At 34.3% G+C, this 15,304-nt stretch overlaps 1 protein-coding gene across 6 annotated transcripts in view; it reads right to left on the bottom strand.

The window, feature by feature from the left end:
- SLC39A10 (solute carrier family 39 member 10) overlaps nucleotides 1-15,304 on the bottom strand; it is a 120,295-nt gene that overhangs the window by 12,929 nt on the left and 92,062 nt on the right. For all 6 annotated transcript variants that reach the window (XM_010979728.3, XM_064485138.1, XM_010979727.3 and 3 more), the window contains 5 exons: nucleotides 12,005-12,174; nucleotides 9,905-10,093; nucleotides 7,512-7,632; nucleotides 5,914-6,282; nucleotides 4,562-4,642 (listed from right to left, as the gene is read on the bottom strand). In XM_010979728.3, the coding sequence (XP_010978030.1) occupies nucleotides 4,562-4,642; nucleotides 5,914-6,282; nucleotides 7,512-7,632; nucleotides 9,905-10,093; nucleotides 12,005-12,174 (930 nt within the window). The remainder of the gene's footprint in view (nucleotides 1-4,561; nucleotides 4,643-5,913; nucleotides 6,283-7,511; nucleotides 7,633-9,904; nucleotides 10,094-12,004; nucleotides 12,175-15,304) is intronic.

A 15,304-nucleotide genomic window follows, 5' to 3' on the forward strand; every position in this document is an offset into this window, starting at 1 on the left:
GGTGAGGGAAGAGGGTGGGAAGGGATAAATTGGGAGTTCAGGATTTGCAGATACTAATTATTATATATAAAATAGATAAACAACAAAGTTTCTCTGTATAGCACAGGGAACTATATTCAACATCTTATAGTAACTTATAATGAAAAGAATATGAACATGAATATATGTATGTATATGTATGACTGAACTATTGTGCTGTATACCAGAAATTGACACACTATAAACTGACTATACTTCAATTAAAATTAAAATATGGAAAGAAAGAAGGCTAAAAGAAAATTTTTTAAAAATTTTGTCCTAGTCTCTCAGAAAGTTTTTTAAAGACTGTCCTCGTCATATCTCAGGTTATTTGCATATTTTCCCCCTTCCCTTCTTAGTAAGAACCTGTATAAACATTTGAAAAATAAATCAAAGGAATATCCATACTTGGGATTTATACTAAATAAGCAGATCTATTCATCTTTTGATCCATTGATAAGTCTCTCCTTTTTTCTGACAAAGGGTATCTACAGCACAAGAATGAGGTGTACCTGCTAAAGCTGTCAAATGAATGTGATCCAGTGCTATAGTTACGTTAATATCTCATGTCAACTCTTGAGATTTTTTAAAAAATATGTATACATTTTAAGGTTCTTTCTTTTTGTCTTAATGTATGTATACACATGTATAAATGTATGCAGTGAATGTTCAGTTTTCCCTGGACAATTCAGCACATTATAGAAATCTTATTTTGAATTTCTATTTAACCCTTAATACACATGAGAGGAAAGGAAAAAATGGAGAGCATTACAGCCACTCTGAGCTAAGCCTTAATAATATAGCTACATTTATTTAATCAAATGTTATTTCCTTGAAGTTGAAACATATTATTCAGTGTCAAGAAGGGAGTCTGGATCACCCATCCTTCTGGATTACCCTCAACCTCATTTCTCCTCTGTTCTTATATAGATTTTATTATAAATTATTTTTCAAATGTTTATACACCTCCTTATTGAAAGGGTGGGAAAAGTGTAAAAAATAGAACAGAATAATATTGCAACTTACTTAAATTCAGCTATGCAAATTTGGCAAAAACATAACGGTGAATCAGGTAATTTCATCCATTACCACACCCCACAGCAAACATGCAATGAGAGATAATGGGTTTTATATTTCCTCAGATGGTTTCAATTTCTACACATCTCTTAGAGTGAACCTTCCCAAAGTGTTCTAAGGTTTAAAAGTACACTTTTTCCCATATTACATTCATAAACACATCAAAAAACCCTTCCTGGTACCATCTGAGCAACCTGCTCAGAAGAGGAACACCGTAACTTGGAATTACCGACTGGTCAGTCTCAAGGCACTACAATGTGACGTAACTACGAGAGGCCTCTGAGCAGTGCAATGCCCAGCAGAAACTCTGCCTATAACTTAGAGTCAGCCTTCCACATCCTCAGTCCCACATGTGCAGATTGCAACCAACCACAGATCGGGTAGGACTGCAGGATTTACTACAGAAAAAAATCTGCATATATGTTGGCCCACACAGTTTAAACCTTGTTGTTCAAAGCTCAACTGTACATGTTTTCCCCCTTAGGGTAAAACTTTAGTTTAGAAATCTCAGAATAGTTTTAAGAATTTATAATAAAAAATTTAGCTAGGGCAAAACAGGTTTTAGATCAAATAAATTATCCTGGAATGTGACATATTATGCTACTTTCCCAACATCTTAATCTATTTAAGCAGGAAGAGGATTTCTCCCCTATCCACCTGCCATGTGTCTATCTCAGCTTCCAAGGGACTGATTTTTTTCCTTGCCTGGGAGTTCTGAGGAAGCAGCTTCCATGCCTCTCTTCACATTCTGCTCTTCCCCGAGTAAGAGTGGATAATCTAATCAGAGAAGAGGCATACATCTGGCCCTATTTTACCAAAGTGCCCTATTACTGTGCCTTAAAGGCAAAAATTGGGCTCCACAAGCATTTTTTTTTTTTTAACTTCCCTTGGACTAATTCCTACCTTGTTAATGGATAAAAAAGCCAAGGCCTTTTCTCATATCCAGAGGAGGAAGCCGGGTCATCTCTTTATGATTTTCCTTCCCTAGGAGCCTAAGCAACTAGAATATGGGACGGTTTATGTCAATTTAGCACCAGGCATTGGGGGAAAATGCACATTCCCCATGTCTCACTCTTTTCCTTCTGGCAAAGCTGATGTATACTCTGGACTGAGGTTTCCTCTCACAGCAATAGTAGCATCATAATCCTTGGTTTGTGGAGTAAAAGAGGTAGAGATTTGGGGTCTGAACGTCTCACTGAGGTGTCCTGGCCCAAGCTTTCACCAGAGGTCTGCTTTGGGTATCAAGCAAGGGCTTACCTAGCCAATAAGAAATGTACTGCATTTGTGTTACAAGCAGCCATGATTTTTTGTGTCACTCCTTTAACAAGAAGCTGCAGAAAGAAAAAGGAGTGAGGGACAGGAAACCAACCATCCCTAATCTCCAAACTCTCAGCTGTCAATTCTGTGCTGAAGTGGATCATAGAGGGTTTAACGGCAACTCAGTAAAACCACACTTAATCATAAAAAGGCCTGATACACTCCACTTAGTGGGTAGTGAGGTGGGGATGAAGGAAGTTGGAAGTTTTCCTAGCACATTGTGGATGTGTATATGTGACTGTCCAAGCCTACTTCTAAGCATATTTTTAAAAAGTGAAAGGTTAAAACTATTAGGCAATGTTTCTTGTATCTAAAAACTGACAAAGTCTTGATTTGTGTTGCTACGGAAATCCAAGAAGAATTTGGCATAGCATTCTCTTACTAACAACAGAAAAGTAGTTAGAGGAGGGTGTGAGATACAGTATCTGCACACAAAGAACCTATGTTAATAAACAGGACATCTGAAATGGAAGTATACTAAACACCAAAAGAAGGACCTAGAGAAAGTAAGTGATAAAGTTTAGAGGAAAGAGTAATCCAAGGCATGGGGTACTGGAGGACAGCACTGAAGGCAGCGGGAAAAAGACTCTTAACGTGACATACCCGATACACTAGGTGGTAGGTCAAGCCGACCAGGAGGAGGGTAAAAGCAAAGAAACAGGTTCAGGCACCCAGAGTGCATGTTTGCTGAACTGTGTTTGGATGAAGCGGAAAACAAGCTTCATCAAGTACAGCAAGTGAGGCTGGGAAGGTCGGCAAAAGCCTACATGAAGGTCACTGAAAGTAAAACTAACGAACCTCAGCTTGTACTTTATATGTAAGGGAAGGGACTGAAAGACTGATTACATGAGCAAGTCACATCTAGTCACATAATAACATAGTCACATGGCAAGAAGATACGTCTGGCAATAGGTACGTGAGATACACTGGAACAAAATGAAACCAAAAGTATAAACACTCACTAAGGAAAACTGTCCAAGCAAAAGACAATGGAGGGTCTGGGTGAGGAATTATGGGGCATAAACAAGACATAAGACTATGCCCAAGGTTGACAAGGTAAACAAAACTGTAAGGAATCAAGCCCTAAAGAATAAGCACCAAGCAAGCACTAAGAGATTTTTCTACTTTATGTAAGCAGTTAATAACTTTCTAAGAAAATTATATAAAAAATTCTATTCAAAGTAAGCAAATAAATGTACTACCAATCAAGGCAATTAAACAAATAATAGACGTTTCAGCCAAATTTAAGAAAAATATTAAATTACAAAGAGCACATAAAGAAATTCCTTGGATAGTCAAAAAGATGGAGTTAGTTTTTTTCTTTCAAATTAACATCATCTCCATGTCACTCAAATTTTCTGTGTGAATGTATGTTCACATTTTTTCCTTCTGTTTCTCAATTTATAGAAGAAGGAAACCAGAACACATGAAGAGAATCTAAAAAACCACTGCTAGATCAATAAATGCCAACTAAAATAACAAAGAAATATCACTGTACATCTTAAAAATTGGCAAAAATTAGAAAGTTAATGCCAAGTGTTAGCCGGGATATGGATACACAGGCCCCCTCAGGTATTGCTGGTTAGAAAGTACATGGGTTTGGTCATTCTGCATAGTGACATGGTACTCTTAGGCATGAGTATTTTAGGACCTATCAATTCTATTCCCAGGTATATACCTAAAAGATGTCCTCACAAGAGTCTATAGCACCAGGTATACAGGTGTTCAGTGCACCATTATCTGCGGTGCAGAAAATTAAAGGACACATGGTGTTCCCAATACTAGGTGCTAAATACGTAAAAATGTGGTCAATGCATACCTCCAAGTACTGGGCAGAAACAACATATTAAATTAACTCATGGTAATCTGCTTAGAGTTTAAAAACGTAACGATTAGTATGATTAACATATGAAAGAGTGTGGGCTATGACGTAATATTGCTTACATAAAATAGAAACATATACATAAAAACAGTATACATTTTTGAGGAACACATTAAAAAATTATACAATAAATAAAAGAATGATGATACTTCATACTTGTCATCAGCCTTTTTTTATGTTTCAACATCTCTAAAAATTTAGAAGCATTTATAATTAATTTAGTCTTAGAGCTGACAAAATCTGTTTAAAATTCTAAGGTCATATTACCTAATTCATGTGGCAGTTCATGACAGAAGACAGCTATAGAGGTACTGATTCCTCCCGTCAATCCAGCACTGAAAGCTGCTCCTAAGGCGGGGAGGGAGGGAAAAAAAAAATCAAGTGACATTTACTGATCTTCTGTTTTTAACTTTCATTAACAATGACAGATGTGGCCTCTTCCGCCTATCTCTAAGTTAATTTCATAATGTCTGAGTGACTCACTAATCTCGCACATTATAGTTTTTGAACATATAGTGAGTGAGGTACAATAGGTGTGTGACAACCAGAGAAAGAGCTATTAAATGAAAGAAATATTCCCTATTGAATTAAATTCTCTATTTGTGTAGCCTTCTAACCCACTAATAGCTTTGAAGCAGTAACGGTTTTCAGTGTTTCAACCTTTGACTGGTAGTGAATTGCTCAATTAAGTCATATAAGTCTATAATTGCACGTGCTCTTGCATATTAGTATTTATAGGTATTTAAATTTCTAGTACTCTTATCCAAACTTTTCTGGGTCTAGAGCATAAATGGCATAAGTTATTATTTGTCTGATGGTCTTGAATAATGAAATCAGAGGTGCAAGTACATTTGATTCTACAAGTAAAATTCTGCATTGTTTTTTTTTTGGGGGGGTGCTACTTAGGTTTATTTATTTATGTTTAGAGAGAGTACTGGGGAGTGAACCCAGGACCTCTTGCGTGCTAAGCATGCACTCTACCATTGAGATATGCCCTCCCCCTTATTCTTTAAATTAACACTGACAGTCACTGTGGATTCAAAAATATGGTCTCTCTTGAAAGAAACCAAAGCCTATTTCTGAATAATTATTTAATAGAGTCTAGATCTCAAACAAAATTATGCATTGATCACATTTAATGTTCTCCTAAACAGGTAACATCAGTTTAGCAAGATTCTAATATAATATATTTGAATTTTGCATAATGGATTTTTACCATTGTAAAATTTTTCTTCAATTTTTCAAAAATGTAAAAAAAAATTCTAAACCCAAGATTGAAATTCATTTGTTCTCATTTAGGGATGTACATATGTATCTGAAAATAGGTTAACGTAGCTTTTTCAATATAGTGAATATACCTTCATTAAGAAATCAAGTTACTAAAGAAAGTATTATAGACATTTGTTTACATGTTCAAAGAAAAACCCACTGGAGTTACACCTTTATGCCCCCAAATAAACTTACTGAAAACATTAACACAGCCTTTGGAAAAGCTAAATGACAGGAATAACATATAGCAGCATATTTCGTTAAACTCCAAGATTAGTACTAAAATAGTGGAAGAAGGAAAATGGTCTTAAAGAACAACAAATTGTTACTCAAGTTTCAAGTCTACTTACCAATTGCTAAGCCATCACTGAAGTTATGGATGCCATCCCCCATGATTACCATCCATGCAATATTGGCTATTCCTGTTTCTTTCAGATCTGATCCAGAATGACAGGGACCATGGGAATGATGAGAATGTTTGTGGTGCCACTGATGATTATGCTTCCTCAGTACAGTTTTGCTCTCGTCATGGTGGTTATGTGCAGCGGCATGGAGATCATGCTCATGAATGGCATGTAATCCATCACTGTGAGAATGGTCCATGATTTTCTCCTCTTCTATACATAGGTAATTCTTAGGAGGGGATTCTTGTTGACCTTCTAAATCTGTCAGTTCAGTTTCATTAAGCCGATCTTCAGAAACAACTGAGTCATCAGTTCCTATATTTATAATAGCAAAGGACACGTTTTATCCACAAGTAAATGAATGCATATTTGCTCATTTAAACCCAGGCAAAACAGCAGTGTAATGGACATTTCCTAAGTGAACGTCTTAAAATTCCTCAGTAAATATATAAAAACAATTAAATAAATACACGTGTGCACACACACAAAACAAACAAGGGTTCTGAGAGTCCCAAAGATGAACCAGATGGTAAATGGAAGCGAACAGGAATCAACAGCAGGCAAGTGATGAGACAAACTGGCATGCATGAAGATACTGTGAAACTTAAGGAGCACATCGACAACAGCTGATGAAAATAAAAGGGTGGAACGTTAATGAGCATTTACAGGATGACAAAATAAATTCGTAATTTTTCAGAGAAAGAAGGAACTTTAAAGTTTATCTACTCTAATCTTATCATTTAAGAAAACAGACAAAATTTAAATCACTTGCATCCACTAATGCTCTACCTATCTGACAAAGGTCATAGCTAAAATGAAGTTCAAAACCCATGTAAGTGAAATCACCTGATACAGTTTCTTTTTTTTTTTTTAATTAAGGTTGGTATCTCACCTAGTTTTCAAAAGCTATTTATTATGTAACAAAGATCCTAATGCTTCCCAACTTGAAGTCTCCAGTTAGCATCTAGGCTGCCCCTTTTCTGCAGAAAATCAATGGTACAATCAGGAGAAACACAAGTTCACAAAGAAAGGGGGAAAATTACATTTAAAAATTATTATGTTTCCCTGAAAACTGTAAGCTACCTCCTATATCTATGATGCAACAGAGCAGACAAATGGATGGGCAGAGGTTTTAAGTACAGAGATCATTCTCCTTTAAGTACAAAGGCTGATTCTCCTTTTCCCACGTGAAAACAGTCACATACGGAGGGCAAAGGGATTACTGTATTACCAAGAAATAAAACACTAATCTAAAGCCCTTTTTTTTTGTTTCACCATTTTTCCTGTACAGTAGTAAGTGCAATACATTCCTTGCCCTGTAATATAATTAACTAGTCCCACATTCTGGTATAAATAAGGCTGAAAATAACAAAAATGCTAACAAAGAAAATCACAATGAAGACACACATAAGGTAACAGAAGTTAGAAACTAATATTAAGAAGCCACAGAGAGAATAAATTTCAAACACCACAGGCATAATTTAGAAGCAGTATTTCAATTTTTATGTTTTAAAGGTTTCTCTTTAATCAGAACTGTTGTTTACCGGCAAGAGGTTTGAGCTGAAGCCAGTCAGCATCTGGTGTATTATTTAACTTATGATCTGAAAGCTTCCTTCCAATAGCTGATTCTTCTGTGTTCTGCTTCATAAACCATTTCTGTTTTCCCTGAAAAAAAAAAAATCAGGTATTAGCATTAAATCTGTGGCCATAATCCGCAACAATATTCACTTGTTAGTATCTATGGGAATAAATGGTGATAACTTTATAAATTATTTAGAAAAAGAGTGAGAAAAAAATTTTTAGAAAGTTAAGCAAGGTGTCTAACCAGATGAAAAATCCACCTAATTATGCATGTTGTTGGGTTTTTTATCCCAAATACTCAACTAAAAGGGCCAATTCATCTACTTTCAAGTTAAGAGTAGGGTACACAGTACTATATTATTATATGCAACCCAAAAGAAATGTGAGAAATATATGTAATATGTCAATTTAATAACCTGTGGAAATTGGAAGTTCCAAAAAACAGAAGCTTATTCCTTTGAATTTCATTCTGTGTTTAACACAATCTCACATTTCCCTATCTGAGACATAATGGACAGAGATGAGTTAAAATCCCAAATTTGCAGTTTACTTCTATGAGACTTAGACAAGTTTGTTAAATTTATTAAACCCAAGAATATTCATCTATAAAATGAAGACAAGATTTTTATGAGGATTAAATGAGGTAATGTATGAAAATAACCTATCAGTAACCAACTTAATTAACAGCTTTGCAATAAGGACAATTTTCTTTCTCATTTAATGTCCTCAATTACTAATAAATTCTAATTATTGTATTTCATTGTTTAGTTTGGGTTTTCCTATATTATCTCTTAATTGTCTGCTTTCTTCTTTTATCACTTTAACTACCACTAACAACTCTTCCAACTTAAATTTCTACTTCTAATCAATGTGAATTTAAAAGAGGAAATAATCAAGTACGTTAGAACAGTATGAAAGTAAAAGTCAGTGTTCTCTGAGAAACACTGGCAGAGCATTTCCTTGTTGGTTCTGCTTACAGGCTATGAACTATGTTTCAGATGTTTAAGTCTTCTAACTGCTTCATAAATAAGCTTGTTATGGCTAGTTAATTGTATAATAGATTATCCAAAGATGACCACCATCAATTTCTTCCCTCCCAGTATAAGCATTCTTCTCTGCCCATAAGGTGGTGGAGTCTACTCCTTGGCCCTGAATTTTAGCAGGCCTTTTAACCTGCTTTGACCAACAGACCACAACAAAAGTGATGCTGTGCCAGTTCTGGAACTAGTCTAAAAGAAGCCTGGCACCTTTTGCTTTTGCTTGGGGAAGCCAGACAGTATGCAATGAAGAAGCACAGTTTGGACTCTGAAGAGAGGCCATGTGGAGTGATATCAAGTTGTAGACACAGAGTGAAGCATTCTTGGACCTTCCAGCCCTGCACTGCCCAGGCCAACCCAGGTCTGCTGAGTTTCAGTGACTCACTCCAGCTGACACCGAGTGGAGCAAAATAACTGCCCAGCTGAGTCCTGCCTAAATTCCCGACAGAATTGAATGAACTAATAAATTGTTATTATCAGCTATTAAGCTTTGGATTGTTCTGCTTCATAGCAATAGATAACAGAAACTGGGGAAACAGAAAATGTTCGAAAGGAAATAATATGGAGAAATCTTAAAGAGAAGAAATAGCAGGTTTAACATAAGTTAAGAAAAAAAAGAGGAAGGAGGAGGAGCCAATAACAGCACAAAAGTCAATGAGATGGACACAGGAAGTAAAACATCAGCTGGCATTTTGTTTAACTACTTTGGTTCTGATTGTCCATTTTCCTAAAAACTTGCCAAATCATTACCCTCAAAGTTCCAACTTGCTGAAACCAGTTGATATCTGGTGTATTATTTAACTTATATTTTGAAAGCTTCCAATAGTTGATTCTTCTATGCAATCAAATGTCTGTTTTACTCAAGCATCACTAATTCTCTTTCTTCAAAATATGCTATATACTTTTACATTTTAGATTACTTATTGTCCTATTTATCATCAAGAAGATGCACTATTTATCTACCCAAACTCCCTTCTTTGACATACATGAAGAATTCCTTACCATTACATTTAGAGTACCCTTCTGCAAAAAGTGTTCCTTTCAGTTTTCTACTTCCCACAATTTCAAATCTACCAAACAAACCAAAAAAACCCCCAAACCAGAAACAAAAATGCCATGTTTCGGAGACTCTATTCTCCTACATTAGTTTACTTGATTTACTTGATTACTAGTTTTCTTCATTTCATTGTATTTTCTTCCTACAAAGTCTCCTAAATCTAAATTCTTCCAACACCATAATTAAGAAAAAGTGTAAGGCCAGAAAGCAATGATTTTTGAGTTTTACACTTCAGAAATTAGACAATTAAAAAAGTACTTACTCTTTGCTGTTTGTAGTGCTTAAACATTCTAATGCAATGTTCAATGATAAATAACAGGTAAATGCCTCCTAGAGCAACAAGTCCTTTCAATACAGCATCATATTCTTCTAGAAACTTCTTCGATTCGTGTCCATGAGAATGTCCATGCCCATGTGCATGTTGATGACTATGATCATGTCCACCCTGAGACTATTAGTAAGAATAAGAAAAGCTTCTAAATGAGTAATTAAAATGCTATTTTGAAAATATAATCTCCTAGAAGACACAGAAATCCCCTAAATATTATCTCACTTAAATGTAAGTAGTCTTTCATTTAATTTTGCTAAACTCAGTGGCCTGGAAATTACTACATTTCATGGTAACTCTAAAACAAAGACTACAAACTCAGATGCCTATCTGGGTTAAGGTACATACTACAGTGAGAGAATCAAACCAGCAGTAAGGTTAGAGGGAACGATGGGTCCTCTGTAAACTGAAGTGAACATGACCCAGGTAAATGCCTTAATATTTAGTAAAACTAAAACAGACAAATTCACGAGCAAGTCACCATTTGTAACTTCCTGTAATGTAACTTTTTAAACTGATTATATTTTTATAATATTTTTCTTATAAATGATTTCAAAATAATAAAATGCTGTCTGTTGATACTGTTGAACATAAGGAAAGTGTATATATATGTTAAATTTTCTACATTTTAAATCTATAGCAAAAGTAAATATATGTATAGAAATGTATGTACAAAAAGTTCTTTTAAAACTACAACATGTTCTACAATAATTAATCTTCAACAATGTAAAAATTAGACAACTGATCTTCAGTATTTTCCTTCCTGTAACATTTATTTGTATTTTTTTCTATTTACTAGTGGTCAACAGAAAAGCTTTCTAAACCTCTCAAAGAAGGAAAGACCATTACAAAAGGAATTAGCTTGACTTAATTAACACATCTTAAGAAAAAAAAAGTTAAACAGCACTTAAACATTATTCTCATTTCAACTGTTCTTATTAGGCCCAGTTCTGAAAGACTGTCGCTATGCCAGATGGCTGGTAGAAAGGGCAGGCAAGGCGTGTAAATAAAGGGGGAAATAAATAAATAATACAATAAATCAACTTAACAAAAATGCATATTCACATTCACAAAAATGCATTTTAACATTAATTTTTTTAAAGGCAATGTCATAATCGTCCTAGATCCTAGGTCTTGAATTCTCAACCAGTATAGGAGTATAGGAGTGTAGAAGGGGGAGAGACATACACAACACACAAATACAATCCCGTCTCCCAAATAACTCCAGAAGAGAGGGGGTCAGAACTTAAAAAAGTAATCAAAACCATAATTTTGCATTTGGGGAAGAAAAGAGCCCCATTGTTTTCATAATTTGAAGTAAAAATACTAACACTGGATCAAACATTCTTAATTGGTGACAGATTTTAAAAGGTTGATAAGCAATAATTACATCTGGACATTGGACTAGGCGTGTGGGCTTATGATCGTATCATTAGAAGTGTTCCCAAATGGAAGAAAGTAAGCAGCACACCCGGTGAAGAAGATAAATGGTTCCGTGTGTAAAGAGCTAAACGTCCAAAATAGTTAACTGAGTATGTCCACCTATTCCTGCTCAAATAAAGATACCTGTGGCACACTTGCCATATGCACAATCATTGTAAAACCCTTTATACATTTATTCTAATGGCTTTCTTGATATACCATAAGGATAAAAAGATAAATCACTCACTGACTTCTAAGTATTCACTTTCAGAACTGCTAATAGAGAACTGTTTAAGTTTCAGCTTTACTGAGGTACAACTGACAAAAAATTGTAAGATAGTTCAGGTGTGCATTGTGGTGGTTTGATATGTATACACTGTGACAGGTGAAGATTAAACTGATGCGACCAGGTTTCTTTGCTATTTTAAAGTCTAATGATTCAATGTACTTCAAAAACATTGCTTAATTCAAAACCGTGCAAATGGAAAAAGAAAAACTTCATCCTATAAGCAAAAAACAACAACAGAAATACTACATTAGTATGCTACAACTTGCTACTGAAGGACCCTTTTAGCTTAAATTTTTTTTTTAAAGATTCAGAAGGTTTCTTACATGAGGCAGTAGATGAAGAAGAGCATCTCCACTCATTGTTCCTACAGCTAGTGCAACAAGGAATGTGAGAAGGAATTTGAAGCATCCTTGGTTAATAATGGGAACCAAGATCACTCCTAGCAAGGAAAGCAGGCTAATGACAGTGATAGAAATGATACCACAAATCCATGCTGTAGAAAAGAAATAATCAACATTAGTATGACAATATACACCAAAAACACTCCAAAGAAGAATAAACATCAGACAAATGAGTCATGGAAGACTGATTATCTTACCCAAACTATGCTTTATAAGAAGCTTTGTATTTTGGCACTGCTGTATTTAAAAACAAAACAAATAACCATATAATCAACTTAAATACTTTAAAAAAGAATTAAGAAAGTCAGACGAAGTATACATAGTATCTTCAGTGGCCCACCTTATTAGAAACAGGGACTTAAAATGACTTAAGGCTATGATTCACTTATAATACAAATAAAATTTTACCAACGTCTAAAAGCAAAGCCACGGCAATAAAACTGTTTGGAGAATATAACTCTCCTGTGAGCATTAAGGAAGCCAAGCATCTAATGCCATAATCTATGTAAATCTTTCTAATACAAAGTTTAAGCAACTTAACATATCAGCCCCAAATAGAAATATAGTCACATAAGATGCAAAAGAAGCCTTATAACTGGTAGTGTTATTGTACTTCATTTCTTATTTTTACAAAGGATAATTCAGTACTATTTTTCTTGGTATCATCTCTTTTCCACACCCAATTCCAAACTCCCTTTCCTCCAATTTGGCTTCCTGTACAATTTTGCTATTACTACTTCTTTTTTTAATTTCACACTATAAAATTTTAACCGGATCAGAACACAAAAGAAATGTTTTCACAATATGACTCATGAAAAAGAGGTAGAATTCTATCCACATTTCTTTATTAGGCTATTCATAAGCAGTTAAGATACTAGCAATAAATACCAGTGGTTCAGGGGGTGGGGCATTTTCACCTAAAACGAGAGATTACTTTCGGTTAATGGCCTAAAACAAAACAGAGATGTTTTAAGTTTAAAATTTGCTTATTTTAATATTTAGCTATAGAAAATTTCACTGAAGAGTGATACTTTGTAAAGGTTTAATCTAAAATGCTATTTTTCTAATCAAATCTAACGGGACTATAAATCTGCTGAAAGATTTTATATCAAGTCTTGTTATAAGCACATAAGGGAAAATGCATTTCTTCATCAAGATTAACATAATTTCCAAAAACAAAGAAAAGGATAGATTAAAAATATATAATTTTAATTGATCTGCTAAATGCTAAACTGTATTAACAAAACTGTTTATACATTGGACATTTCAGTCACAGTATCCAATAACATTAATGCTATAGCTAATTCTTGTTAGTTAAATTAGGTCATAGAGCAACAGGTCATCTATTACTAATGGAAGCTCTGTGGTTTATCCTTTATCTAACAGGTAATTACTATGATATAAACATTGGGAATCCAAAGGGTCAAACGAAGATAAAAACACACAGCCAGAGACTAAATACAGTGGCACCAATCCTTTTCAAGGATTTATGGGCAATAAAGGAACAGGAACTCAGTTTCCAAGGAAACAGGATCAGGGAAAGATTCATTTAAAGATAACACCCTGGTTAGTGGACCCAAAAAATAAAAAGGAGATTCCCCTGGCTGGGACTACAGAACACAGTCAACTGAGATAAAAAACCCCGTTTTAGAAAGAAAAATACAACATCAACTAGGTTTAAAGTTTGACTTAATAATGATAACCAAGTTACTTTATTATTTGTCCCCCATATACAGACATGAACAAATCAGTAAGTGGGAGAGTCTGAGGGAAAGGTTAGAGAAAAGTGGTCCTAGCTATACATGAAGTCAAGGAGCCAAAAAAGTTACTGGCCAACTAAACCAAAAAAGGTTTGTCAAAACTACTACTGCAGTTCTCTAGCTCCAATCATACTAGTTGGGGTGGGGGGTGAGAAACAGAAGGTACTGAAGCTGGTAATGAAAACATTAAACTGAAGATAAAATGTCTTGTCTATTAATACATAATTCTTCCTTTCCAAATATATTTTTCCTTAGTTGGGCAATAACCTAATCTAGAAGCAATTTATCTCAAAACAATCAATCTAAAAGTAGCTTAAACCAAGAATTTAGAGAAAACTGCATTAAGCTTGGAAAAGCCAGTAACTCCAAGATACTCCGTAGCAGGAAAAATAAAAACTGTATATACTCACTAATGTAAATATATACGGATGAGGATTGACAAAACTACAGACAAGACCCCAAATATACTAGACAAAATAAGCAAATTTGATAACTTCATAATTATCAGATTCTTATTAATCAGCATTTCACCAAAAAGGCACTGGAATTATTCACCAGACTTACCCAGTAAAAGTATTTCTTATTTTATTCCTATGTTCCAATGTCCAACAAAATTCATATAACTAGATTAAGCTACTAAATTAAAATCCATATTTGCCAGAATCTAGTTAAATAAATCTTGTTAACTTGATTTTTTTTCCCCTAGGGTTACATTATACTCTACACCTAGGAATATAAATTCATTCATTTCTGGATCTGCCTATGAAGACATCTGCAATAAATATTAAATTCCTAAATCATAATATAGAGGAAATACCATTAATTTGATACAGTAGACATTTGAGATGATTAACAACTTATACAATATAGCTTAACAAGCCACTAAAATATTAGCATTACAAGCATATTTTAAGATTTGAGCTTATGAGATTATGAAATTTAAGACCCTATTAAACCAACATATGTATATTCTTAAAAGCATATTTATAAAAATCTAATCACTAAAGAGTTGAAAAATGTGATTCTATTCCCTAATCATAAAATGAATCTGAAATTCATTCTATACCTGAAAATGAACATTATTCTAGGCAAATATTTCCTTTCTAAAATTCTCATCATATTAACTCCTGCTAAGAGTGTCTTGAATGTGAAAAAAAAGTCCAAGAGTATAAAGCCAGAAATATTTTGCAATGTTCTGCAATGATTTACAGTCTCAAATGGCCTTTAGTCAATTACTCAAAAACCAAGTTACCAAATAACAAATCAATCAAAATTAAATTCAGTGAAAATCAATTTGCCAATATGCTAACAAGTAAGCTATTATAATTGAAGACAAATCATTGGCAAACTGACATACATTAAATTAGACAAGTGTTTACACATGTAGTTGAGGGAGGGTTTGTGAGAAAGGGTGTTATTGAGTTAATTTGTGCACTACTAGGTACCTGTCAAATATTATACA

The sequence above is a fragment of the Camelus dromedarius genome, chromosome 4 (assembly GCF_036321535.1).
Source record: "Camelus dromedarius isolate mCamDro1 chromosome 4, mCamDro1.pat, whole genome shotgun sequence".
Lineage (NCBI taxonomy): Eukaryota > Metazoa > Chordata > Mammalia > Artiodactyla > Camelidae > Camelus > Camelus dromedarius.